General features: G+C 46.2%; 1 protein-coding gene across 2 annotated transcripts in view; it reads left to right on the top strand.

Annotated features, from left to right (window-relative positions):
- The first annotated feature begins 4,885 nt into the window (after positions 1–4,885).
- The window catches only part of LOC148454322 (complement C3-like), a 284,622-nt gene continuing 261,738 nt past the window's right edge, over positions 4,886–27,769 (top strand). The window contains exons 1-2 of one of the 2 annotated variants that reach the window (XM_088461038.1): positions 4,886–4,968; positions 11,967–12,153. In XM_088461038.1, coding sequence (XP_088317164.1) covers positions 4,886–4,968; positions 11,967–12,153 — 270 coding nt within the window. The remainder of the gene's footprint in view (positions 4,969–11,966; positions 12,154–27,769) is intronic. The other variant, XM_088461039.1, reaches the window with a different exon arrangement.

Consider the following 27,769-nt stretch of genomic DNA (forward strand, 5'->3'; position numbering starts at 1 on the left):
TTCAGCCGCACGTATATATCAAATCGATATGACATAAATGGAGGACCAAACTTTCTCCGATAAAAATAAAATAGAGAAAGATCAAGAACCACTTCCTCCTAGTGCTGAAGCTGCTGCCACTAGTCATGACATAGACGATAACATGCCATCAACGTCGTCTGCCAAGGCCGATGCCCAATGTCATAGTAGAGGGCACATACAATCCCAAATGGCAAAGTTCAGGAAAATGACCTTGAAAAAGACATTTAAATCAGCTGAAGAGAAACGTAAACTTGCCAATATGCCATTTACGACACGGAGTGGCAAGGAACGGCTAAGGTCGATCCCTAGTATGTTCATGACTAGTGGTTCAGCTTCACATGACGATGGAAGCCCTCCTCCCACTAAAAAAATCAAAAGAGTTAAGCTGGCAAAAGCACAGCGAAGAACTGTGCTTTCTAAGAAGATATCACAAATCCCCAAGGAGAGTCCAAGTGTGGTGGTGGTTGCGATGCCTGACCTTCCCAGCACTGGACGGGAAGAGGTGGCTCTTTCCACCATTTGCACGCCCCCTGCAAGTGCTGAAAGGAGCACCCACAGTCCACTTGCTGATATGCAAATTGAAGATGTCACTGTTGAAGTACAACAGGATGAGGATACTGGTGTAGCTGGCGCTGAGGAGGAAGTTGGCGAGGAGGATTCTGATGGTGATGTGGTTTGTTTAAATCAGGCTCCGGGGGAGACAGTTGTTGTCCGTGGGATGAAAAAGCCCATCACGGTCATGCCTGGGCAGAAGACCAAACATTCCACCTCTTTGGTCTGGCAATATTTCTATCCAAATCCGGACAACAACTGTCTTGCCATATGTACCATATGTAAAGGTGAAATAAGTAGGGGTAGGGACGTCAACCACCTAGGAACATCCTCCCTTATACGGCACCTGCAGCGCGTTCATAAAAAGTTACTGTCAAGTTCAGAAACTTTGGCTAAGACCGTAAGCAGTCCAGGGACACCTAAATCCCGTTGTCCTGTTGTATCCAAGCGCCTGCAAACCACACCGTCAACTCCCTCCTCGTCAATTTCCTCCTTAGTTAGGATCGGAAGTAGTCCTGCAGGCCATGTCACTGGCATGACTGACTCTCCTATCCGGGATTCCTCCGGAGGATCCTGCATTGCTACGCCTACTGCTGCCGCTGCTGCTGTTGCTGCTGCTGGGAGTCGTTCATCATCCCAGAGAGGAAGTAGGAACACCACTACTTTTACTAAACAATTGACCCTCCAACAGTCCTTAGCGAGGAGGATGAAGTACGACAGCAGTCATCCTGAAGCAAAACGTATAACTGAGGCCTTGACTGCTATGTTGGTGTTAGACGTGCGTCCGGTATCCGCCATTAGTGCAGTGGGATTTAGACAATTGATGGAGGTAGTGTGTCCCCGGTTCCAAATCCCGTCTAGATTCCACTTCACTAGGCAGGCGATACCGAGACTGTACAGAAACGTCAGAAAAAGTGTCCTCAGTGTCCTGAAAAATGCCGTTGTACACAATGTCCACTTAACCACGGACATGTGGACAAGTGGAACAGGGCAGACTAAGGACTATATGACTGTGACAGCCCACTGGGTAGATGTATCACCTTACGCAGCAACAGCAGCAGCGTCACCAGTAGCAGCATCTCAGAAATGCCAGCTCGTTACAAGGCAGGCTACGCTGTGTATCACCGGTTTCAGTAAGAGGCACACCGCCGACAACCTCTTAGAGAAACTGAGGGAAATCATCGCCCAGTGGCTTACCCCACTTAGACTCTCCTGGGGATTTGTGATATCTGACAATGCCACCAATATTGTGCGGGCATTACATCTGGGCAAATTCCAGCACGTCCCATGTTTTGCTCACACAATAAACTTGGTGGTGCAGAATTTTCTGAAAAGCGACAGGGGCGTGCAGGAGACGCTTTGGGTGGCCCGAAAAATTTCTGGCCACTTTCGCCATTCAGCGACTGCGTGCCGAAGACTGGAGCGCCAGCAAACACTCTTGAACCTGCCCCGCCATCACCTGAAGCAAGAGTTTGTGACGCGGTGGAACTCAACCCTCTATATGCTTCAGAGGATGGAGGAGCAGCAAAAGGCCATACAAGCCTATACATCCACCTATGACATAGGCAAAGGAGGGGGTATGCACCTGACTCAAGCGCAGTGGAGAATGATTTCCGTGTTGTGCAAGGTTCTCCAGCCCTTCGAACTTGCCACACGTGAAGTCAGTTCAGACACTGCCAGCTTGAGTCAGGTCATTCCCCTCATCAGGCTTTTGCAGAAGCAGCTGGAGAAAGTGAAGGAGGAGCTAAGACGGAGCGATTCCGCTCGGCATGTGGGACTTGTGGATGAAGCCCTTCATTCGCTTTGCCAGGATTCCAGGGTGGTCAATCTGTTGAAATCAGACCACTACGTTTTGGCCACCGTGCTCGATCCTAGGTTTAAAGCCTATGTGGTGTCTCTCTTTCCGGCCGACACAAGCCTGCAGAGGTGCAAAGACCTGCTGGTGAACACACTGTCAGCTGAAGCGGAACGTGACACGTCAACGGCTCCTTCTTCATTTTCTCCTGCAACTGGGGCTGCCAGGAAAAAACTTAGGTATCCTAAGCAACCCGCTGGCGGTGATGCAGGGCAGGCAGGACCAAGTTTGGACATCTGGTCCGGACTGAAGGACCTGGCAACAATTTCTGACATGTCTACTGTCACTGCATATGATACTGTCACCATTGACAGAATGGTGGAGGATTACATCGGTGACAGCATCCAAGTAGGCATGGCAGACAGTCCATACCTGTACTGGCAGGAAAAAGAGGCAATTTGGAGGCCCCTGTACAAACTGGCTCTATTTTACCTGAGTTGCCCCCCCTCCAGTGTGTACTCCGAAAGAGTGTTTAGTGCAGCCGGGAACCTTGTCAGCGAAAGGCGTAGGAGGTTGCTTCCACAGAATGTGGAGAAGATGATGTTCATCAAAATGAATTATCAGCTCTTCCAGGGAGACCAGCCTCCAGAAGGTACAGAGGGACCTGTGGTGGTGGATTCAAGTGGGGACGAGTTAATACTTTGTGAGGATGAGGATGTACACACTGAAGAGGGTGAGGAATCGGTGGATGAGGAGGATGAGGATGACATCTTGCCTCCATAGAGCCAGTTTGTGCAGGGACACATTAATTGCCAGCTTGTTTTGTGGGGACCCAAACGAACCAATCATTTCAGCCACAGTTGTGTGGCAGACCCTGGCGCTGAAATGATTGGTTTGTTAAAGTGTGCATGTCCTGTTTATACAACATAAGGGTGGGTGGGAGGGCCCAAGGACAATTCCATCTTGCACCTCTTTTTTTTCTTTGCATTATGTACAGTTTGGGGCCTAGTTTTTCAAACTGCCATCCTGTCTGCCACTGCAGTTTCACGCCTAGATGGGTCACGTGTTTGTGCCGCCCACTCGTGTCGCTTAGCATAGTCATCCAGCTACCTCGGTGCAACGTTTTGGACATAAAAACACTATTGTGAGGTGTGAGGTGTTCAGAATAGACTGGAAATGAGTGGAAATTAAGGTTATTGAGGTTAATAATAGCATAGGAGCAGAAAAACCTACAAATTCTGTGATTTTAGCTGTTTTTATGCTTTTTTAAAAAAAAATACAGATCCAAAACACAAAACCCAGAACCCAAAACACGGAAGGGTGGTTTTGGCAAAACCAATCCAGATCCAAAACACGAAGAAAGATCCAGATCCAAAACCAAAACACAAAACACGAAAAGTGGCCGGTGCACACCCCTAGTATATATATATATATATATATATATATATGTATATGTATGTATATATATATATATATACACGAGACATATACTGTGTGTGTACAGGCATGTGTATACAGACATACTATATACTGTAATAACTGACAAGATGGGTATATCATGGCTGACTTTATTTCAACTGTAAAATTCTTGAATTTCCTTTTTTAAAACATACTAGTTGGGTTTATGTATGTATGTGCATTGTACCTTTGCTGTGGTCGTGCTCCCACATATAGCAAGCAGTTTAGACAGAGTTATTGTAAAATTCTGCTTCCTTCCACCTCCAAGTTACTGGAAGCTTGTGGAAACATCTGTAATACCCCTTTTACACCGGAGCTAAAACCTGGGTTTTTGAAGGGTTAACCAGGGCAGCTCCCTGGTGTAAAAGGGGAGAGAGTTGAGTGACCCGGCAATCCAACCCAGGTAACTAGCAGGGTTTAACATGGGCGTAGCCCATGAAACCCTGCTGTGAGAACAGCGCACTTCGGGTCACGATGACCTGGATTGCGCTGCTAGCCGGCCGATTGGGCCAGCTTCAGTGGCGCTTGGAGATTAAATCATCTCCAAGTGTCCACTTCCACGCCGGAAGAAATGGGTCACTGCAGACCCGGCTTCTGGTGTGAACGGCGCCGACTCGGGAATATCCTGGGTTGGCGCTGGCTAAATTCCGGGTCTGAATCCCTCGCTCTGAATCAGTGCCCTCCTATTGTTTTTTTAGAGTGGCCTCCTGGCCGCTCGCATAGCTGTGGGTGACCCACAGCCAGTAAAGTGACAGTTAGGAGCTGATTGGTTGATTCTTTATCTCCGCCCACATTATCTCTTTTCAAGGTTTAGTACATAGACCCCATAATCTTTTAAGCAGTGAATATAATCTGTCCCTGCCATATCCCATGCAGGCTTGATTTGGTCATTTACATTCATACAGTATCTCTCTCAGACAGCTATTTATTTGCACAGCTCTCACTTAAACCCTCAGAAGTTACTGATTAAATGGATTGTTTGGTCATTGCCTCCAGCCCTCAGAGTGATCATCTATAAAATGACAACACTCAGAGAAAGCACAGACCCCAGAAGGAATCATGGGTTGCAGAGCTGCCTGCCTCATTCTTCTCTGGGGGCTTAGTGGGGGCTACGCTCAGACACCACCGCAACCACAGCCACAGTGAGTATTGAAAGCAAACCCCCATTCTGCTTCTATGACGCGTGGGCTAGTTTGATCCAATATGATTTGTATAATACTCTCTGTACAAGAGCTGCTTCTAATGTCTGACTTATTAAAATTCATTTTTTTTTTCCTTGGGTGGTGGGGGGTTAATTAACTTCTGAAGTATCTCTCCACTTTTTTGTCTTTCAATTTCTGCATGTGTGATATATGAAATATATGAAATATGGCAGAGGAGCCGGATCTTTAGACGACACTGAATGACAATGACAGTCTGAGGTAGCACTCAGGTGACCATTTCAAGCTGCTCCAAGCGGTCTGATGCTATAGAGGTCTATAAAATGGAATCTAGCACAAAAAATGTTACCTTATTAATATTTCCATTTAAGCGTAGCATTAAGGGGAGGGACATACTGCAGTTGTTATCTGCTCGTGGGCGGTTTTAAAAGAGGAAGGGGAACACATGCACTCTCTGTGCTGGCCCCCTCCTCTCTCGTGGGTTTTGTAGGTGAGTAACCCCTGGCACTTTGCCAGAGTCTACTGCGCAAGGGGAGGTCTCTGGGAACGCGGCACCTGCCACAGTTTCCCGCTGATTTTTTTTCTGCTGCGCATGTTCAAATCTCTGGGAAAATGGCCACTCCACCATTTTCCTGATGATTTATGCAGCGCAGACGTGAGACTATGAAGAGGTGAGTGTAGTGCAGGGTGCACGATGTGGGCTCCTCAGAACTCAGGGGCCCATGTGCGCTGTACATCCTGTACCCATTATAGATACACCACTGTATCTGCTATGAGTTTCATTTTCCATAAATTTTGTACTGTCATTTTATAATTTTAAGGAAACGCCAATTGATTGTAGCAGTTTGTCCCCCCTCAGCCTCAATACATTGTAATGTTTCAGTATGTGATTGTATTATTACTGTACTAAATAGCTGATATTGTTATCTGTAATTTATGAAGCCTGATCCCAGATAATAGAGAGGATGAACCTTTCTCCATAAAGTTAATCTGAATACACACAAGATCAACTCTGCCGATCAGATAAATGCTCCGACCTAACATAGAGATTATCTGATAAGTGTACATAAAGAGGTAAATTTTCTAAAGGTCAATTTGGCATTTTGAGTGATTTCAGGTGCGATTTTTATTCGATTTGTATTCGATTTTGCTTTTGGGTACTTACTAAAAGCCAAATCGAATGTAAAATTGGACTTCAAATCGAATTTTGAGTCAAATCGGCCTCAAATCGACCGTCGGAAAAACATTGGTCCTTTTACATAGCCCAACACACAAAACTGTTATTTACTATCATTCGATTTGAAATCGACCTCAAAATCGGACTTCAAATCGAATTTCAAATCCTCAATGGAATAGACCTGCTTCATGCTTTCGATATGAGCATCAGCAGGTCGGATTGACACAGATACATGTAGACATCAGTGAGATGCCTGCATGTATCTGACTGAATAAAGTAATTAAACAGTTAAAATATATAAAAAAATTGAGGTTCCTCCCCCCCCAAATCAGAACCAGCCCCAGACTGCTGAAAACCAGGTCTGGTTGACTAAGTGGAGGGAAAAAATGACATAGGGTCTCCCTGTACCCAGTACAACCAGCACTGGGCTATGGGAAGCAGGACTGGTTCTGGATTTACAGGGAAAAATTTGCGTAGGGTCTCCCTGTAAATCACACAACCATCCCTGGAACCTTTCTAACGGGGGACTGATGCCACAGCCAGGGCAGCCCTATCAACAGGCCCTCCAGCCACAGCATCAGCCCTGACCGCTAGTCAGCCTAGACCCCTTCAAAAAAGGGATCTCCCTCTCCGGGGCACCCCTAGCCTAGGCTGATAGCCCAGGGCTATCCCCGCACCCCTGGGCACTGAGTGGCGGGTTGATTGTGTGAGTGATGTGTAAAAATAGAAGTAATAAAACACTGTCTTTGAAGTAGAAATGCAAGTCCCAGCAAGCCTTCCCCCATGCTGGTACTTGGAGAACCACAAGTCCAAGCATGCGGGCATTAAGGGCTCACTGGGACCTGTAGTTTACCTGTAAAGAAATGTTGAAAGAAAACACACACACACCTTACACAGTATAAGTTTAATACATACATACACACTCACACATACTCACCTTTATTACCTCCAGTGGTCCACCTTGTCCAGTAGGCATCCATGGGTTAAAATAAGAAAACGAGAAACCCGACCATCGCATTAAGGAATAATCATTCTAACCAGAATGATTATTCCTTCCAGAATGAAGCACACAGACGCGGTTTCTTCCTTTGAAGCTCCGTGTCTGTGTGTTCATTGGCTGAGAGAGGTTAGGCCCCGCCTCTCAGCCAATAAACGGCTCCTCCATTGAATTCAATGGTGGGAGCCGCAAAGGTAACAGTAATAGTAGGAGTACATAATAATAGTAAATGCAGTGAAAAAACGGTTTTCACTGCATTCGATTTGAGTCGATTTGAGAAAAGGTAAATCACTGCTCAAATCGACCTTTAGTAAATTTACCCCAAAGTGTGTGATTTCTTCAACAGAATCCGAAGGTCACAGACCAAAATTTTGAAACCAGACATAAAATCTCGACCTCTCGATCTGACCACTGCAGGAGTGTTTGAAGCTGTTTAATGTTTGCATGATCTGCCCAATTATTTTATCTTGGTTTCCTTGCTTAGATTATATAACAGTGTGAGACCTGATAAACAAGACTCTGGTAGAGATAAGGGGGTTATTCACAAAGTTGGTTGAGTATAATAGATCAACACTAAAAAGATCGACAGTGTATACTGTAGGCTGACACCAAATGGTCGACAGTCAATAGGTCGACAGTCAATAGGTCGACATAAAAAAGGTCGACATGGATGTATGTTGACAGGTACATACGGTCAACAGGCTCATAAGGTTGACATTGAAATGGCTGACACATTTTGTTTTTGTTTGTTAACCTTAATTTTCACCCTAAACCTAACCCTCCCCTTGGTGTCTAACCTTAACCGTCCCTCCTAGTGCCTAAACGTAACCATCGGGGTAAGTACCTAACCCTAAGTGTCCCTCCTAGTGCCTAACCTTAACCCTCTGGTAAGTGCCTAAACCTACAAAAATAGTGTTGACATTTTTGTGTCGACCATTCACATGTCGACCGTTTGTACCTGTCAACATACATCCATGTCGACCTTTTTTAAGTCAACCTTTTACCCCTGTCAACTTATTGACTGTCGACCATTTGGTGTCGACCATTACCCTGTCAACCTTATTACTGTCGACCTTCCAACCAGAACCCCACAAAGTTGACCAATGCAAAAGTATTTATGTAGTTATGGAACTGATCAAGGTAACATGGAAGGAAAGAATATGGAGTATTTACTGTGCGCTCGCAAGCGGCCCGATGGTTTGCGAATGCTCATGCGCACGCTTCGTTCTGCGCATGCGTGAACTACTCTGTACGATCGCAGCCCACTCGCTCACCCTGCAAAGACAGCCCAGTGTAATGAGTGACAGGAGAGGCCATTTGTGGGTGGCAACAGGGGTAGTGCAGTAATAACGGGGAGTGGAGGTGCAAACGCAGGCGTGCCTGAGTGTTCCAGCGCCGTTCTAGAGGCGTGCATGATTAACAGCCAGTGTCATAGTACACGTCACCAGACTTTTTATACACTGAAGTCCTCGCAGTGCTTGCGGTAGGGTAGGCTACCACAAGCGCTGCGATCACTTCCAATGGTCCTCGATGTACCAATGTTTTAATTCACCTACTGGAGATGACATGCGCTAGTGGGCGGCTCAACATACGCTAATGGGTGTCTGCATACACAGAGCGATCGCTTGCCCAGCCAAAGTGGGTGTGCTTATGCCTCGGCGAGCGATCGCATCCCATGCCGTCACTTTGTCATATTTGCATAGGCTGGGTGCGAGCGATCGCATCTAGCGAGCGGGTCTGAATGAGCTCCAAAGCACATAAACATAATTGAACAAGAAACCTGGGTACACACTGACAGATATATTGCCCGTTGGCCAGTGTGTACCAGCAATATGTCTGTAAACTATGTCATTCACAGACATATCCAGCTTAACAGTACAATACAGGGCAAGGATATGCTGCATTAGCTCAAACTAAGCAGCAGGGAGTCAGCAACCAAATGTTAGTTACCCTTGAACAGTGTAAGGATTAGAATAAAGTATAAGGAGAAGCACAGGAGGGAAGAGGGCGCTGCTCGTGAGAGCTTACAATCTAAATGGGACGGGCAGACAAACAGATAGGGTACACAGGGAGGAAAGAGCATGTTGTAGTGGGTTCAGGGCCATCTCTTCCATTGGGCTTGTTGGGCAGTTGCCCAAGGGACCGAAGCTTGTAGGAGCCCGCCAGCCCACCTCCCTGCAGCCGCGGCCAGTTGATAAATTTGTGATATTTTTATAAGCCGGCCGCCGGTGCACTGTATTCTGACCTAACCTCCTCCCCCTATCCATCCCTGGTGATGAGTACTCAACTCAGTTCGAGTTTCACTTCATCTGCCGACTTCAGACCAGTCAGACAGAGGGCCTAATTCAGACCCGCTCGCGAGTGCTGAGCGCTCGCAAGTGGGTCGATGTTGGCCCAGTGCGCATGCGCACGAGGGAGCCGGCTCCGTCGTGTGCATGTGCGAGACCCGGATAGCAACGGCCAAGCCGTCGCTATGGGTCTCGCTACAAAGGGGGCATGCTGTCGATGGTGAGTGACAGCACACCCCCTTTGGTGGGCGTGCCGGGGGCGTTGCTGCCCAGACGGAGGCGTTCCCATGGGATGTGGAAGTGATGTCAGTGGGAGTGCTTTTGGCTCTGATAGAGCCGAAAGCACTCCAGGGCTTGCGGCAACGAGACCCTACCACAAGGGTCTCGTCGCAAGCCCGATGGTCGCGATGGTCTTGACCATCACGACCATCTTTTTGACCGCTCACCAGGAGGCCGCTCAAAAATTAGGAAGGACGGCCCTGATTCAGAGCGAGCGCTCTTGTCAGAGCGTCCGGCTCTGAATCAGGGCCAGAGTCTCTCTGCATGTGTGGGAGGTCTGATGGGCATGCAGGAGGGTTTCATTTTATTGACCATTTACATTTTCTTCCCATGAATGAGTAGGTAGGGGCCCCAGTGCATTGGTTTGTCCAGGGCCCACACTGCTGTTAAGACAACCCTGAGTGGGTTAGGATGAGAGCTGATAGGCCTTAATGAAGTATTGGGTCTTGAGAGCCCATTTGAAGATTTGTAGAGAGGTGGAGAGTCTGATAGGGAGAGAGACAGATTACTTAACTGACAATTTTTTTTTCTCGAAAAAAACCGCTCAGAAATTATCATTTTTTTCATAAGTTAATTAGGTGATCAACATATATTTCAACTTATAAAAAAGAATTTTCATGATGTCATCCTTCAGGAGTATTTTAATCCTTGAATGTCTTATAGGAGGGGGAGAAGGGATCCAAACAGAGTACAAATCAGTTGTATAAATGGTTTGTCCTTGGAGTAGGGTAAAGGTAGGTACACACCTGACAGATAGATCTGCAGATGATGGTCGTTCATACACACTGAACGGCCATCATCTGCTTCTGCCCTCGGGTCCCAGCGGCCAGGGGGCGGGTCCCGGTGGGCGGTGAATGGGTTGGGGGCATGTCCAGCCCCCCTCCTCACGGCTGCCGCTGTGTGTGTATGGGCAGTCTGCAGACATATCTGTCCATCGGTTTGGCAGCACACCGAATTCGATATGTCGGTGAACGACGACATTCACCGACATATCGCGGGTACACACTGGCCGATGGGCAGCAGATATATTGGCCAATGTACTGTACCTGTACGTTTGTACCCAGCATTAGGGTAGAGACTGACAAGAAAGGCTATAAATATGGAGAGTAGGGCTAATTAACTAATAATTGACAGCCCATGTGACTTAGGGCCTGATTCAGAGATGGATATAATGTCGTTATCTCTATGCACTTGAGCGATTATCGATAATCTGCGCGTGCAACTGATTCAAACTGCGTGTGCATCAACTTTCATTGCAGTCAGCGGTCACAGCCCTGGAATTACTCGCAAGTCACTGACAAACAGAGACCACTTGTGGGCGGCAACGGGAGGGAAGGGTTGGCGAAGAAAATGCAGGAGCGCCATGGCCATATTCAGGGCGTGTCACATCCCTGTGTCTGCAGTCCCCCTACTTTCTTGCATCTCCGTTGCAGCGCCCATTCGGTGAAACCATAGGGTTACTCAGAAGGATGATAGGATGTACATATATATGAAAAGATGCATAAATTCGCATTCACCGTTTCTGTCCGTGAACACAGCAGGTGTGTCACTCAGTCCCTTTGAGAGGACTCCCATGGGCAAGTAAACTTTTCCCATGTTGTAGAACCTCTGGAGACGCGTTGCATTTGATCTTGCTATCATAAAGCTAACTCAGTAGACTTGCTACAAAACCGTACGGTAAAATAAATCACATGACCTTGCTAGAATGTGAAAAGGTATATTTTATATACAGTGGTGTCTCCTGCGGTGTTTACTGCACATGTTTTACAAAATAAAAAACTAAATTCCTCCATGGCTGAGTGACAGCATAATATCTATGGGCATATTCCATGTATAAATATAAAGCATTTCTCCGCTTGGCACATGCAGCATGCAATGCCATCTGCCAGCTTTAATATCGGCAAAAGTTTTCTTGCTCCTGAGATGTTTAGTCTGAAGCATAGAGGAACTATAGGTGGACGCCCTTGTGGTCGAGTATTGCTCAGACTTTGATGCAAGCACAGTACATGGCATTTGTATAACAGATATGCCAAGGGGAGAGTGTTTTTGTTTTCGTCAGCATGTACATAATGCAAAAGGCACTATCCAAGAGATACACTATCAAAAATCGGACGATGATATCAAAATATGTCTCTATAATCTTTTTATCAAAATATTCTGTTTCTTATTTTACAATATTATTTGAAAATATTCTCCAAACACATTTACAACGTTCTCCTGATATGTTCTCACCTTGCAGATGCTCCCTCATCACATCCAATGTTCTGCACATGGACAGCGAGGAGACCTTCATAGTGGACGGACTTGGGTCTAAATTTGATGCCGACATCATTATCCAAGATTTCCCCCTGAAGAGATTCTCTTTAGTTCAGGGAACGGTCTCTGTCAATGAGGGTAATGGCTTCCTGGGAACAGTTAAATTGACGGTAAGGTTCTATATACAGTATGAAGAATTGTGTGGGAAAAAATGTGCAAATGTTCAAATGTAATGGATAGTCAGCAAGCACAGAGCCTGATTCATCGATGAACACAAGTGAGAGAACGCACGCAGTCGGCCGATGTTTTCACACTGAGCAGGTGAATGCATCACATTCCGTGTGCGCGAAATTGTAATTACGATGGGAATTGCGTTTACAGACCCATGGCAGAATGATTGACAGGAAGTGCCATTTGTGGGTGGTGACGGGGGCAGTCGGGCGAATGCAGACATGCCAGTGCGTTGCCACACCGTTACAGGACCATGCATAAATTAGTAGGGGTGAGCGGGTTCGGATTTCTGAAATCTGAACCCCCCCGAGCCCCCCCCGATCCGAGGCCGATCCGAGTCAGGCTCGACTTTTCCCGCCTGACTCGGATCTGAAATCGAGGCAAAACGTCATCATCCCGCCTTCCGGGTCTCGCGGGTTTTGCATCCTATAAAGGGTACCCGCGTCGGCGCCATTTTCTCACTCGGCTGTGGACAGTGAAGAGGGAGGGTGGGAGTTAGGGCTGGCAGGGCTGTGTAGTGTAGTGTAGTGTAGTGCAGTGTAGTGTTGTGCTGTGCTGTGCTGCGCTGTGCTGCTGTTGTCCATAGGGGCTGTGTCCACTCCTCCAAAGTCCATAGGGGCTGGCTGTGTTGTGCTGTGCTGCTGTTGTCCATAGGGGCTGTGTCCACTCCTTCAAAGTCCATAGGGGCTGGCTGGACTGTGTTGTGCAGTCAGTTGTCCATAGGGGCTGTGTCCACTCCCAAGTCCTGTGCAGTGTCCCAGTCCTAAAGGGGTGCTGTAGTGTTGTCCAGGGGTTGCTCTGTCCATCAGGGGTGCTCCCCCCAAGTGCAAAAGAAAAAAATATTTTTTCTGTGTTTGTGAATTGTGTGCACTGTGGCTGCACGTGCATCAACAAAGGAGCAGCGCCAAGCGTGCGCCTGTGTCCCATTAGTAAAGGGCCGGCTGGCTTGTCCGTTAAAGGGTGCTGTAACCCCCAAAGTACACTCCAAACAAAAAATATATATATTTTCTGTGTTTGTGAATTGTGTGCACTGTGGCTGCACGTGCATCAACAAAGGAGCAGCGCCAAGCGTGCGCCTGTGTCCCATAAGTAAAGGGCCGGCTGGCTTGTCCATTAAAGGGTGCTGTAACCCCCAAAGTACACTCCAAACAAAATAATAAAATATTTTCTGTGTTTGTGAATTGTGTGCGCAGTAGCCGCACGTGCATCAACAAGGTAGTGCCAAGTGTGCGCCTGTGTCATAAGTAAAGGGCCGGCTGGCTTGTCCATTAAAGGGTGCTGTAACCCCCGAAGTACACTCCAAACAAAATAATAAAATATTTTCTGTGTTTGTGAATTGTGTGCGCAGTAGCCGCACGTGCATCAACAAGGTAGTGCCAAGTGTGTGCCTGTGTCATAAGTAAAGGGCCGGCTGGCTTGAACATTAAAGGGTGCTGTAACCCCCAAAGTACACTCCAAACAAAATAAAAAAATATTTTCTGTGGTTGTGAATTGTGTGCACTATTGCTGCACGTGCATCAACAAAGGAGCAGCGCCAAGCGTGCGCCTGTGTCCCATAAGTAAAGAGCCGGCTGGCTCATTTCTTAAAGGGTGGTGTAACCCACAAAGTGCACTACTCTCCAGCAAAAATAAAAAAATATTTTCTGTGTTTGTTTGCACCTTAGCCGCACGTATATATCAATATAACATAAATGGAGGACCAAACTTTCTCCGATAAAAATAAAATAGGGAAAGATCAAGAACCACTTCCTCCTAGTGCTGTTGCTGCTGCTGGGAGTCGTTCATCATCCCAGAGAGGAAGTAGGAACACCACTTCTTTTACTAAACAATTGACCCTCCAACAGTCCCTAGCGAGGAGGATGAAGTACGACAGCAGTCATCCTGAAACAAAACGTATAACTGAGGCCTTGACTGCTATGTTGGTGTTAGACATGCGACCGGTATCCGCCATTAGTGCAGTGGGATTTAGACAATTGATGGAGGTAGTGTGTCCCCGGTTCCAAATCCCGTCTAGATTCCACCTGCATCCTCAAAGCAGCAGCAACAAGCGTGCGTCTGTCTGTTAAAGGGTGATGTAACCCTCAAAGTGCGCTCCACAAACAATAAAAAAATTCTTCTTTTTTTTTCTCTTTGTGAAATGTGTGGGCTGTAGCCGCACCTGCATCCTCAAAGCAGCAGCGACAAGCGTGCGTCTGTCTGTTAAAGGGTGGTGTAACCCTCAAAGTGCGCTCCAAAAACAATAAAAAAATTCTTTTTTTTTCTGTCTTTGTGAAATGTGTTGGCTGTAGCCGCACCTGCATCCTCAAAGCAGCAGCGACAAGCATGCGTCTGTCTGTTAAAGGGTGGTGTAACCCTCAAAGTGCGCTCCACAAACAATAAAAAAAATCTTCTTTTTTTTTCTGTCTTTGTGAAATGTGTGGGCTGTAGCCGCACCTGCATTCTCAAAGCAGCAGCGACAAGCGTGCGTCTGTCTGTTAAAGTATTACATCGGTGACAGCATCCAAGTAGGCATGTCATGTTGCTTCAGTGTGCACTCCGAAAGAGTGTTTAGTGCAGCCGGGAACCTTGGGCCTGATTCAGACCCACTCGCGAGCGGCTGTCCGCTCGTAAGTGGGTCGATGTTATGGACTGAGCATGCGCACGACGGAGGGAGCTCCGTCGTGTGCATGCGCCAGACGCGACGAGCGAAGGAAAGTCCTTCGCTCGTTGTGTCCGATCAAAGGGGGCGTGCTGTCAATGTTGATTGACAGCACGCCCCCTTTGGTGGGCGTGCCTCCCTGACGTGCCTCCCGTCAAAAGCCGGCCCACTGACATCACTAGTGATGTCAGTGGGAGTGATTTTGGCTCTGATAGAGCCAAAATCACTCCTGAGCTTGCGGTTGAAAACCTCAACCGCAGGCCTGGCTCGCAATTTCGATGGTCGCGATGGTCACGACCCACAGCTATACGAGCATCCAGGAGGACGCTCCATTTTCATGGAGCCCGGCCCTCATTCAGAGCGTGCGCTCTGCTCAGAGCGTACGGCTCTGAATGAGGGCCCTTGTCAGCAAATGGCATGGGAGGTTGCCTCATAAAAATGAATTATCAACTTTTCCAGCGAGACCAGCCTCCAGAACGTACAGAGGGACCTGTGGTGGTGGATTCCAGCGGGGACGAATTAATATTCTGTGAGGATGAGGATGTACACAACACTGAAGAGGGTGAGTGAGGAGGATGAGGACGACACTTTTCGTGTTTTGTGTTTTGGTTTTGGATCTGGATCTTTCTTCGTGTTTTGGATATGGATTGGTTTTGCCAAAACGACACTTCCGTGTTTTGGGTTCTGGGTTTTGTGTTTTGGATCTGTATTTTTTTTTAAAAAAGCATAAAATCAGCTAAAATCACAGAATTTGTGGGTTTTTCTGCTCCTATGCTATTATTAACCTCAATAACCTTAATTTCCACTCATTTCCAGTCTATTCTGAACACCTCACACCTCACAATAGTGTTTTTATGTCCAAAAGGTTGCACCGAGGTAGCTGGATGACTATGCTAAGAGACACGAGTGGGCGGCACAAACACGTGGCCCATCTAGGAGTGACACTGCAGTGGCAGACAGGATGGCAGTTTGAAAAACTAGGCCCCAAACAGTACATAATGCAAAGGAAAAAAAAAGAGGTGCAAGATGTCTTGGGCCCTCCCACCCACCCTTATGTTGTATAAACAGGACATGCACACTTTAACAAACCAATCATTTCATGACTGTGGCTGAAATGATTGGTTCGTTTGGGCCCCGACAAAACAAGCTGGCATATAATCTGTCCCTGCACAAACTGGCTCTACAGAGGCAAGATGTCGTCCTCATCCTCCTCATCCACCGATTCCTCACCCTCTTCAGTGTTGTGGACATATTAATTCGTCCCCGCTAGAATCCACCACCACAGGTCCCTCTGTACGATCTGGAGGCTGGTCTCCCTGGAAGAGTTGATAGTTCATTTTTATGAACACCATCTTCTCCACATTTTGTGGTAGCAACTTCCTACACCTTTCGCTGACAAGGTTCCCGGCTGCACTAAACACTCTTTCTGAATACACACTGGAGGGGGGGACAACTCTGGTAAAATAGAGCCAGCTTGTACAGGGGCCTCCAAATTGCCTCTTTTTCATGCCAGTACAGGTACGGACTGTCTGACATGCCTACTTGGATGCTGTCACCGATGTAATCCTCCACCATTCTGTCAATGGTGACAGTATCATATGCAGTGACAGTAGACATGTCAGAAATTGTTGCCAGGTCCTTCAGTCCGGACCAGATGTCCAAACTTGGTCATGCCTGCCCTGCATCACCGCCAGCGGGTTGCTTAGGTTACCTAAGTTTTTTCCTGGCAGCCCCAGTTGCGGGCGAAAATGAAGAAGGAGCTGTTGACATGTCACGTTCCGCTTCAGCTGACAGTGTTTTCACCAGCAGGTCTTTGCACCTCTGCAGGCTTGTGTCAGCCAGAAAGAGAGACACCACATAGGCTTTAAACCTAGGATCGAGCACAGTGGCCAAAATGTAGTGGTCTGATTTCAACCGATTGACCACCCTGGAATCCTGGCAAAGCGAATGAAGGGCTTCATCCACAAGTCCCACATGCCGAGCGGAATCGCTTCATCTTAGCTCCTCCTTCACTTTCTCCAGCTGCTTCTGCAAAAGCCTGATGAGGGGAATGACCTGACTGAAGCTGGCAGTGTCTGAACTGACTTCACGTGTGGCAAGTTCGATGGGGTGGAGAACCTTGCACAACACGGAAATCATTCTCCACTGCACTTGAGTCAGGTGCAAACCCCCTACTTTGCCTATGTCATAGGTGGATGTATAGGCTTCTAGTAGGAACACCACTACTTTTACAAACAATTGATCCTCCAACAGTCCTTAGCGAGGAGGATGAAGTACGACAGCAGTCATCCTGAAGTAAAACATATAACTGAGGCCTTGACTGCTATGTTGGTGTTAGACATGCGTCCAGTATCCGCCATTAGTGCAGTTGGATTTAGACAATTGAAGGAGGTAGTGTGTCCCCGGTTCCAAATCCCGTCTAGATTCCACTTCACTATGCAGGCGATACCGAGACTGTACAGAAACGTCAGAAAAACTGTCCTCAGTGTCCTGAAAAATGCGGTTGTACCCAATGTCCACTTAACCACGAACATGTGGACAAGTGGAACAGGGCAGACTAAGGACTATATGACTGTGACAGCCCACTGGGTAGATGTATCACCTTACGTAGCAACAACAGCAGCATCACCAGTAGCAGCATCTCAGAAATGCCAGCTCGTTCCAAGGCAGGCTACGCTGTGTATCACCGGTTTCAGTAAGAGGCACACCACCGACAACCTCTTCGAGAAACTGAGGGAAATCATCGCCCAGTGGCTTACCCCACTTAGACTCTCCTGGAGATTTGTGATATCTGACAACGCCACCAATATTCTGCGGGCATTACATCTGGGCAAATTTCAGCATGTCCCATGTTTTGCTCACACAATAAACTTGATGCACAATTTTCTGAAAAGCAACAGGGGCAAGCAGGAGACGCTTTGGGTGGCCCAAAAAATTTCTGGCAACTTTTCCCATTCAGTGACTGCGTGCCGAAGACTGGAGCACCAGCAAATACTCTTGATCCTGCCCCGCCATCACCTGAAGCAAGAGGTTGTGATGCGGTGCAACTTGACCCTCTATATGCTTCAGAGGATGGAGGAGCAGCAAAAGGCCATTCAAGCCTATACATCCACCTATTACATAGGCAAAGTAGGGGGTATGCACCTGACTCAAGCGCAGTGGAGAATGATATCCGTGTTGTGCAAGGTTCTCCAGCCCTTCGAACTTGCCACACGTGAAGTCAGTTCAGACACTGCCAGCTTGAGTCAGGTCATTCCCCTCATCAGGCTTTTGCAGAAGCAGCTGGAGAAAGTGAAGGAGGAGCTAAGACGGAGCGATTCTGCTTGGCATTTGGGACTTTTGGATGAAGCCCTTCATTCGCTTTGCCAGGATTCCAGGGTGGTCAATCTGTTGAAATCAGACCACTACATTTTGGCCACCGTGCTCGATCCTAGGTTTAAAGCCTATGTGGTGTCTCTCTTTCTGGCCGACACAAGCCTACAGTGGTGCAAAGACCTGCTGGTGAAAACACTGTCAGCTGAAGCGGAACGTGATACGTCAACAGCTCCTTCTTAATTTTCTCCGGCAACTGGGGCTGCCAGGAAAAAACTTAGGTATCCTAAGCAACCCGCTGGTGGTGATGCAGGGCAGGCATGACCAAGTTTGGACATCTGGTCCGGACTGAAGGACCTGGCAACAATTTCTGACATGTCTACTGTCACTGCATATGATACTGTCACCATTGACAGAATGGTGGAGGATTACATCGGTGACTGCATCCAAGTAGGCATGTCAGACAGTCCGTACCTGTACTGGCATGGAAAAGAGGCAATTTGGAAGCCTCTGTACAAACTGGCTCTATTTTACCTGAGTTGCCCCCCCTCCAGTGTGTACTCCGAAAGAGTGTTTAGTGCAGCCGGGAACCTTGTCAGCGAAAGGCGTAGGAAGTTGCTTCCACAAAATGTGGAGAAGATGATGTTCATAAAAATGAATTATCAACTCTTCCAGGGAGACCAGCCTCCAGAACGTACAGAGGGACTTGTGTGGTGGATTCTAGCGGGGACGAATTAATACTCTGTGAGGATGAGGATGTCCACAACACTAAAGAGGGTGAGGAATCGGTGGATGAGGAGGATGAGGACGACATCTTGCCTCAGTAGAGCCAGTTTATGCAGGGACAGATTAATTGCCAGCTTGTTTTGTGGGGGCCCAAACAAATCAATAATTTCAGCCACAGTCGTGTGGCAGACCCTGGCGCTGGAATGATTGGTTTGTTAAAGTGTGCATGTCCTGTTTATACAACATAAGGGTGGGTGGGAGAACCCAAGGACAATTCCATCTTGCACCTCTTTTTTTTTTCTTTGCTTTATGTACTGTTTGGGGCCTAGTTTTTCAAACTACCATCCTGTCTGCCACTGCAGTGTCACTCCTAGATGGGCCAAGTGTTTGTGCTGCCCACTCATGTCGCTTAGCATAGTCATCCAGCTACCTTGATGCAACGTTTTGAACATAAAAACACTATTGTGAGGTGTGAGGTGTTCAGAATAAGCTGCAAATTAGTGGAAATTGAGGTTATTGAGGTTAATAATAGCATAGTAGCAGAAAAACCCACAAATTCTGTGATTTTAGCTGTTTTTATGCTTTTTTAAAAAAAAATACAGATCCAAAACACAAAACCCAGAACCCAAAACACGGAAAGGTGGTTTTGGCAAAACCAATCCAGATCCAAAACACGAAGAAAGATCCAGATCCAAAACCAAAACACAAAACAAGAAAAGTGGCCGGTGCACACCCCTAATTAACACATAACTGCTCAGACCTCAGCTGCGTAGACTGCATGTGTTTATTCCAATGAGCAAACAATTCTGTGAATTAGCAGCTCCTACATTTTATGAGTGACAGCAATCTCACTCAGAAGAGAGTACTAAATCTGCAGTTAACCACAGGGTGTGATGGCATACCATATCTGTATTGCGCTAGAACACATCCATTAAGGCATCAGCAATTCAGTAGGTTTTGTTAAATACCAGATCTTGTTTAAGGTGCCTTAATGGGACATGATAAACCATAAGGTTTTTTTGTCTATTAAATTTCATTGCTTTTATAAATTTATTAACCATCAGGGACGGAAGCAGCAAACCAAGCACCACCTGCAATGGAGAATGGCAACAAAATGGTACTCTAATGTGGGTGGTGGAGGGGACAGCACATAGGTGTTTTAGGACTACAGAGGGAGAAATGGCAGCGGGGGTGGGCTACAGGTGTGTGGGGCAGTGGCAGCAGTGGGACAGTACACAAAGGGGTGCAGCGGAGTGCGGGCAGTGCACAGGGGCACCAGTGGGGGACAGAGGGGTTCACTCGTGCTGATGGCCAAAGCCTTGAACTGCTTCTTAAGGCCACTACACATGGAACGATGTGCTCACAATGTGATATCATGAACGATTTCCCTTGAACTCTCCCCGGCACATCGGGGCACAATATGGTGCTTAAACAGCACATTTTGACATAAGATTTATTTGATTTGTATATCTTTAAATGGTTCACTGCATAGCTGACTGCATGCATGGATTAGTAAGATCCATAATGCAGGCATCTGTATAAAAAAAATTGAGTTAGAGATGCACGCATGCATCTGAGAAAAAAAATCAATAATACACAGATGCATGGACAGATCTGTGAGATCCATCCATTAACCTGTGTTAAAACAAGTACATTTTTTTATTTTAAATGGCGTGCAAAAAAGCACAACCAGCCCCGGGGATTTTCACAGCCGGTCCTAGTTTCTTTCTCGCTCTGGGGCTTGTGCATGCGCAGTGTGGCCATTGCGCATGTGCAGGGCCTAACCATCGACCCGGTTGCGAGTGCTCAGTGCTTGCGAACGGGTCTGAATGAGACCCAGAATGTGTGTATGTATACAGTGTGTGTATATATATATATATACATTTATACTTTGTAACTATATGTGTTTGTATGTTTTATATATATATATATATATATACACATACTGTATACATACACACATGCTGTCTGTATGTGTGTGTATATATATACACACACACATATCTATATATATATATATTTATATATATATAGATTCATATAATATATTAATGATACTACTGTGTGTGGTGGTGGGAAAGCTGGCTACCTTTCCTTCAGCCCTCAGCTCCACGGCCCGCCACCCAGGGAAATGGTTCCTTGAGTGCCTGACTCAGCTGCTATGCCCAATACGCACTGCAGGCCTACCGTCACTACCTGGGCTCGTCTCTCTGGGACTAGCCAAAGTCTCGCGAGATTTGACATATAATCTCATGAGACTGTCACTATAGTGAGTCTACTGTTCCCTGCTGCTGTCCTCGGCAGCTCAGCTGTTCTCTTACAGCGGCTGCTGCGGATAGCAGCAGGGAAAGTTAAATGTTAGTAGAAGCGGCCGGGGATCGGGGACAGTGTGTGGGGGCCCCGAGATGACTGCCGCTGTCGCCCTGCCAATTCCACAGTGGGGGACACCAGGGGAAAGGCCCTGCACACAGGCCAGGTTAATAGGGGGGGTACAATGGGGGAGGAGGGCAACTGCAGTTTCCGCCATGCGGCATCTGTTTACTAGTGTAAGGAGAGGCTGTGGGCTGCTAAGCATCTCAGATTGCTGGCATGTCCCCACATTGACACAAATAAATGGGGGAGCTGCAAGGGTCCACCCTGTTCTAATGAGGCTCCACCCCTTTAACTCAAAGCCTCTCTCCCTTTTCGTGTGTGCAAATTGTCCCTCTTCAGGAAAGTTAAAAGTTGGGAGGTATGCACACCTATTTGTCCACAGTCACACACATACAGTCACATTAATACACAGTCACACTCTAATACACACAGTCACACACTTATACTCATATACAGTCACGCATTAATACACAGTTATACTCTAATACACACATACAGTCACACATTCATACACAGTCACACACTAATACACAGTCATACATTCATACACTAATACACACATATAGTCACACACTAATACACACAGTCACACATTCATACACAGTCACACACTAATACACACAGTCACACATTCATACACAGCCACACACTAATACACATTCATACATTCATACACTGATACACACATACAGTCACACACTAATACACACAGTCAGACATTCATACACAGTCACACACTAATACACAGTCACACATTAATACACACAGTCACACACTTATTCACACATACAGTCACACATTAATACATACAGGCTTTTACACACACATACATAAATACAGTTACAGACTCACACACACAGTCACACACATACACATATATAGTCACACATTAATACACAGTCACACACTAATACACAAAAATTTATACACAGAATTTAATTCAAATTATAGACTTCAATTTAAGTATTATGACATTGTTGGTCAGTAATTCTGCAGTGTAATATTCATAAAAATATTGTGAAGTTGTAGGTCATTGATACCACAGTGTAATATTTAAAATTGGTACAAACTGATGTGTGTGCTGTACCCCACTTTGTTCATGTTTGTTGCAATGGAGAACGATCAGTTGAGAGGAGAGCAAGAACCACATACTAGTGCTGGAGCTGCTGCCATTGCCACCAGTCATGATGATACTAGTCTGTCTACATAATCTACTAAAGCTGATGCCCAAGGGCATACAGGGCTTAAGTCATGGCATCTAAAATCAAAGAACCAATATTTTACATTGGTATAGAAAAAAATATCAAAGTGAAAGTTAGCTGCAGAAAGACATACAATTGGCAATATGCCCTTCACCACATGAAGTGGCAAGGAAAGGCTAAGGCCTTGGCCTTTATTTATGACTGGTGGTAAGCCCTTCTCTCTGTAGACATTTAAAAAAAAATTCAATCATTAAGGCACAGGAACCAACAACTGTGTGCTCAGAAATGTCACAAATCCCTGAGGAGAATATAAATGTGTCGGCGGATGCCATGTATGAGCCTGACCTTTCCAATACTGTACTCAAAGAGGAGCATCCTTCTACCACTTGTGCATCCTTTGCAAATGTGAGGATAAGCAGCACAAGTGAACATGCTGACATAGACATTGAGGATGCTTCTGTGGAAGTGCAACAGGATGAGGAGGATATTTGTGTAGCTGCCGCTAATAAGGATGTTGATGATCTGGATGTTGTTTGTGTAAATCAGTCACCAGTGGAAACTGTTATTGTCCATGATAAGGAAAAGCTCATTGTCATGCCTTGACAAAAAACAAAAAAATCCTCTTCTTTTGTGTGAAATAATTTCTACCCAAATCCGGACAACAATTGTCAAGCCATCTGTACACATTGTCATTCCAGAGTAAGGATGAGGTAGGGACCTTAATTATTTAGGAACCTCCTCCCTGTTACATCATCTACTGTGCACCCATCAAATGTTTGCAAAATTCAGAAACTTTGGCTAAAAAAGTAACAAGCAGTCCAGCGTCAGCTAACTCCCTTCTCTCTGCTAGATCCAAGCACCCGCCATCATCACCACCAACACCTTCATAAACAATATCCTCAATCATGATTGGAAGTAGTCCTGCATCCAATATGATAAGGCTAACTCAGTCCTCCCCTATCCTGGATCCTCAAAAGAATCACTGAGTGCTATACCTGCTGCTGCTGCTGGGAGTGGATCTTCACCACAGAAGGGGACCAGGAAGACTACTAGTAGTAGTTCAAAAAAACAATTGACTTTTCTTTGCAAGGGGGAGCAAGTATGACAACAGTCACCCAGTTGCACAGCTGATCACTGATGCTATAACATCTATGTTGGTATTAGATGTGCGGCCAATATCCATCATTAGTGCAGTTGGTTTTAGAACATTAATTGAGGTCCAGTATCCCCGCTACCAAATCCCATCTAGATTCCACTTCACTAGTAAAGCAATTCACAGTCTATACAGGGACACAGGGCTAGATTAAGGTCTGTGGGGCCCCTGGGCAACAAACTTGTGGGGGCCCCTTATGCAATGTCCCCAGTAGCAGTGCCCCTTATGCAGTGCCCCAGTAATGGTCCCCCCTATGCAGTGCCCACTGTAGTAATGCCCCTTATGCAGTGTCCCCAGTAGTGGTCACCCTATGCAGTGCCTCTTATATAATGCCCCCAGTAGTGGTCCCCTATACAGAGCCCCTACTGGGGCCCCTTATATAGTGCCCCCAGACCCAGTAGTGGTCCCCCTATGATGTGCCTTATATAGTTCCCCCAGTAGTAGTCCCCTGCTATGCATTGCCCCCCAGTAGTAGTCCCCCCCTATACAGTGGGGCCTGTAGTTGTCTCCCCTATGCATTAACCCTAGAAAATGCCCTCCCAGTGCCCCCATGAAGCGGCCCCCCCTATACAGTGACCCCTGTAGCGGCCCTCCCTATTCAGTGCCCCCTGTAGAGGTCCCCCTTAAGCAGTGCCCCCTGTTGCAGCCCCCCCTATGCAGTGCCCCCTGTAGCGGCCCCCCCTATGCAGTGCCCCTTACGCACACACACAAAAAAAGCACAACTTACATGAATCCCCACTCCTGACGCGACCGCCGCTGTCCACTCTGAGTCCAAGCTCTTCCACTGCACTATGGGAGAGACGTCAGCGTCATGACATCTCTCCCATCACCACGCGTTGTGGGGGGAGCCAGAAGGTGGAGCTCATGAGTAAGCTCCAGCCGACTCCCTCCATTGTGCAGCAGCCAATGAGAGTTTATCTGACTCTCATCCACTGCTCTAACAAACAAACAGCTGCTGCCGGCGGCTGTGTGTTTGTCACTGTGTAGTGTGCACCACGCTCACTGCAGTCTACACTACACTAGCAGCGGGGACACTAGCGGTGGCTGCACTGCTGCTAGTGGGGGCCCATCTGTGTGTGGGCCCAGGGATGACCACCCCTGTTGCCCCTCCCTTAATCCAGCCCTACAGGGACATTAAAGAAACGTAGTTAGTGTCCTCCAAAATGCTGTTGTACTCACTGTCCACTTAACCACAGATATGTGGACAAGTGGTACAGGGCAAACTCAAGACTACATGATTGTAACAGCCCATTGGGTGGGTCTATTGCCTTCAGCGGCAACAACAGCAGGAGCAGCAACATCTAAGAAACAGCAGCTCATTCAGAGGCAGGCTACTCTGTGTATCACCGGTTTCACTTAGAGGCATACAGCTGACAACCTCTAGAAAAACTCAGGGAAGTCATTGCAAAATGGTTTGTCCTGCTTGGACTCTCCTCGGGATTTGTGATTTCTGACAATGCCACCAATATTGTGAAAGCATTACAGCTGGGTGAATTCCAACATGTCCCCTGTTTTGCTCACACAATCAATTTGGTGGTGCAACATTTTTTTTAAAATGACAGGGCCGTGCAGGAGATTCTTTATGTGGCCCACATTTTTGTCATTCAGCAGGTGTATGTAGAAGATTGCAGTACCAGCAAAAATAGTTGAATTTGCCCTGCCACCAGCTGAAGCAAGAGGTAGTTAAAAGGTGGAACTCCACCCTTTATATGCTTCAGTGGATGGAGGAACAGCAAACATCCATCTAAAGCTACACAACAAAGTATGACATAGGAAGAGAAGGGGGAATGCACCTTACTTAAGCTCAGTGGAAAATACTCTACATCTTGTGCAAAGTGCTGAAACCCTTCGAAGTAGTCACCTGTTAAGTGAGTTCAGACACTGCCAGCTTGATTCAGATAATTCCCCTAATTAGACTGTTGGAAAAGCAGCTTGAGAAACTGAAAGAGGAGCTGAAACAAAGCGATTCCGCTAAGTATGTCAGACTTGTAGATCAAGTCCTTTATTCGCTTTGCCGGGATCCAAAGGTTGTCAGGATCTTCCAATCAGATCAATAAATTTTGGTGACCATGCTCGAGTCTAGGTTTAAGGCATACAATGGGTCTTTCTTCCCAATGGACACATATATGAATAGATGCAAAGATCTATTGGTGAGCAAACTGTCAGTTCAAGCAGAACATGATGCCGAGATGACTCCTCCTTCAGTTTCTCCAGCAAATGCGGCTGCCAGGAAAAAACAAAACTTTCTCAAAAGACCCACTAATGAGTTAACACAACCCAGTTTTGACATCTGATCGGGTCTAAAAGAATTGCTTACAATTAATGAGACCTCTAATGTGACTCCATCTGATACGGTCACCATTCAAAGATAGCATCCAAATAGGCATGTCAAATAGTCCTTTTCACAACTGGCAGGAAAAAAAGGCAATTGTTAGGCCCTTGCACAAACTGGATTTGCTTTACTTGAGCTGCCCACTTTCCAGTGTGTACTCAGAATGACTTTTCAACACACCTGGAATCCAGCGATCGGTGAAGGAGGCTACTTCCTCAAAATGTGGAAAAGATGATGTTCATTAAAGTTAACAAAAAAAATCACGAGGAAGACCTTTACTGCCAATTATGTACAAAAATGACAGAGGCATCTGTAGGAACGAATTAATATTGTGTGAAGATGATGCACACACTAATGAGGATGATGATGCGACAACATATTGCCTCTGTAAAGCCAGTTTGTGCACAGAGATCATTGCCAGCAATGTCAGCTGCCCATTGGCAGCTTGTTTTGTGGGGGCCCAAACAAACCAATCACTTCAGCCACAATTGGCAGTCCCTGTCACTGAAGTGATTGTTTTATTAAACTGTGCATGTCCTGTTTAATATATACAACATAAGGGTGGGTGGAAGGGCCCAAGGACAATTCCATCTTGCACCTCTGTTCTTTGCATTATGTACTGTTTGGGGCATTGATGCCTGACATTTTTTATTTCATAGTTTATTAAACTGCCATCCTGTCTGCCACTGCAGTGCCATTCTCTTTCCTTGATGTGCCATGTTGGCAATTGAACTGACACAGCCACTGAAGTCTTCAACATGCGGTTGCTGAATGTGAAAATGTCCAGAAATTTTTATGGCCACAGACAGCTTCCCCTGTATGCAGCTTTCATTTTAAATGAAAAAAAAATTCTGAACCACCAAGTTAATTGGGTGGGCAAAACATGGTAGATTTTCAAATTTACCTAAGTTTTTTTCATTGCTTCCAACACCAACTGGTTGCCCAAGGACTCTGGTGCATTGATAGACTGTTAGAAATAACGGTTCAGCTCAATAAACACCTGACTCCTTTGTATATAGATGGTGGGTGACATGTGAGAGACCAGAAATATGAGCAACAGCACAGAGCATCTTCCTGCCAGGATGTGTGCAATAAAATGCAAATATGTTTAATACAAAAATTAATTGCATATATTGGTCACATTACATACATATTCATTACATACATATTTACATGTTACAGTGCATAAAGCAGGCTGAGGTAACCTGAAGCATGCCACAAGCAAGGCCACCACATTTCTATTAGATGTATATAAAACCTCCTCCAGATCAACGATTTATTTTGTTAACTAAAGAACTTGATCCTACATTGACCTTCCCTCATACATTTTTTTAAGAATCAAAACATTAAAATAAATAAATTAAAAACTAATCAATCTCTCCGTCCTTTCCCTGTCTTCAGTCTATAAACATATTCCAACTCCCTCGGGCCTCTGACCTTGTTCTTGATTAATGGAAACATTCTTCGTTTTTAAACTTCCTATGGGGTCGTATAGTTTATAAAACTGCCATCCTGTCTACCAGTGCCACTCTGTGCCATGTTGGAAGCTGAACTGCCGCATGTTAGTGTCACCCACTGATGTTGCTTAGCTTAGTCAGCCAGCTAGTTGGATGCAACCTTTTAGTCTAAACTGGATGAAATCAATATTGCGAGCTGTGAGGTGGTCATAATTGACTGGAAATGACTGGAAATAAATGTTATTAAGGTTAATAATACTGTAGGAAGAAAAACATTTTAAAATCAAATTATGTAATTTTAGCTGTATTTATGATATTTTTAGAAAGAATACAGATCCAAAACAAGCAAAGGGCGGTTTTGG

This window comes from Taudactylus pleione, unplaced genomic scaffold, assembly GCF_031769625.1.
Source record: "Taudactylus pleione unplaced genomic scaffold, aTauple2 ptg001005l, whole genome shotgun sequence".
Taxonomy (NCBI): domain Eukaryota; kingdom Metazoa; phylum Chordata; class Amphibia; order Anura; family Myobatrachidae; genus Taudactylus; species Taudactylus pleione.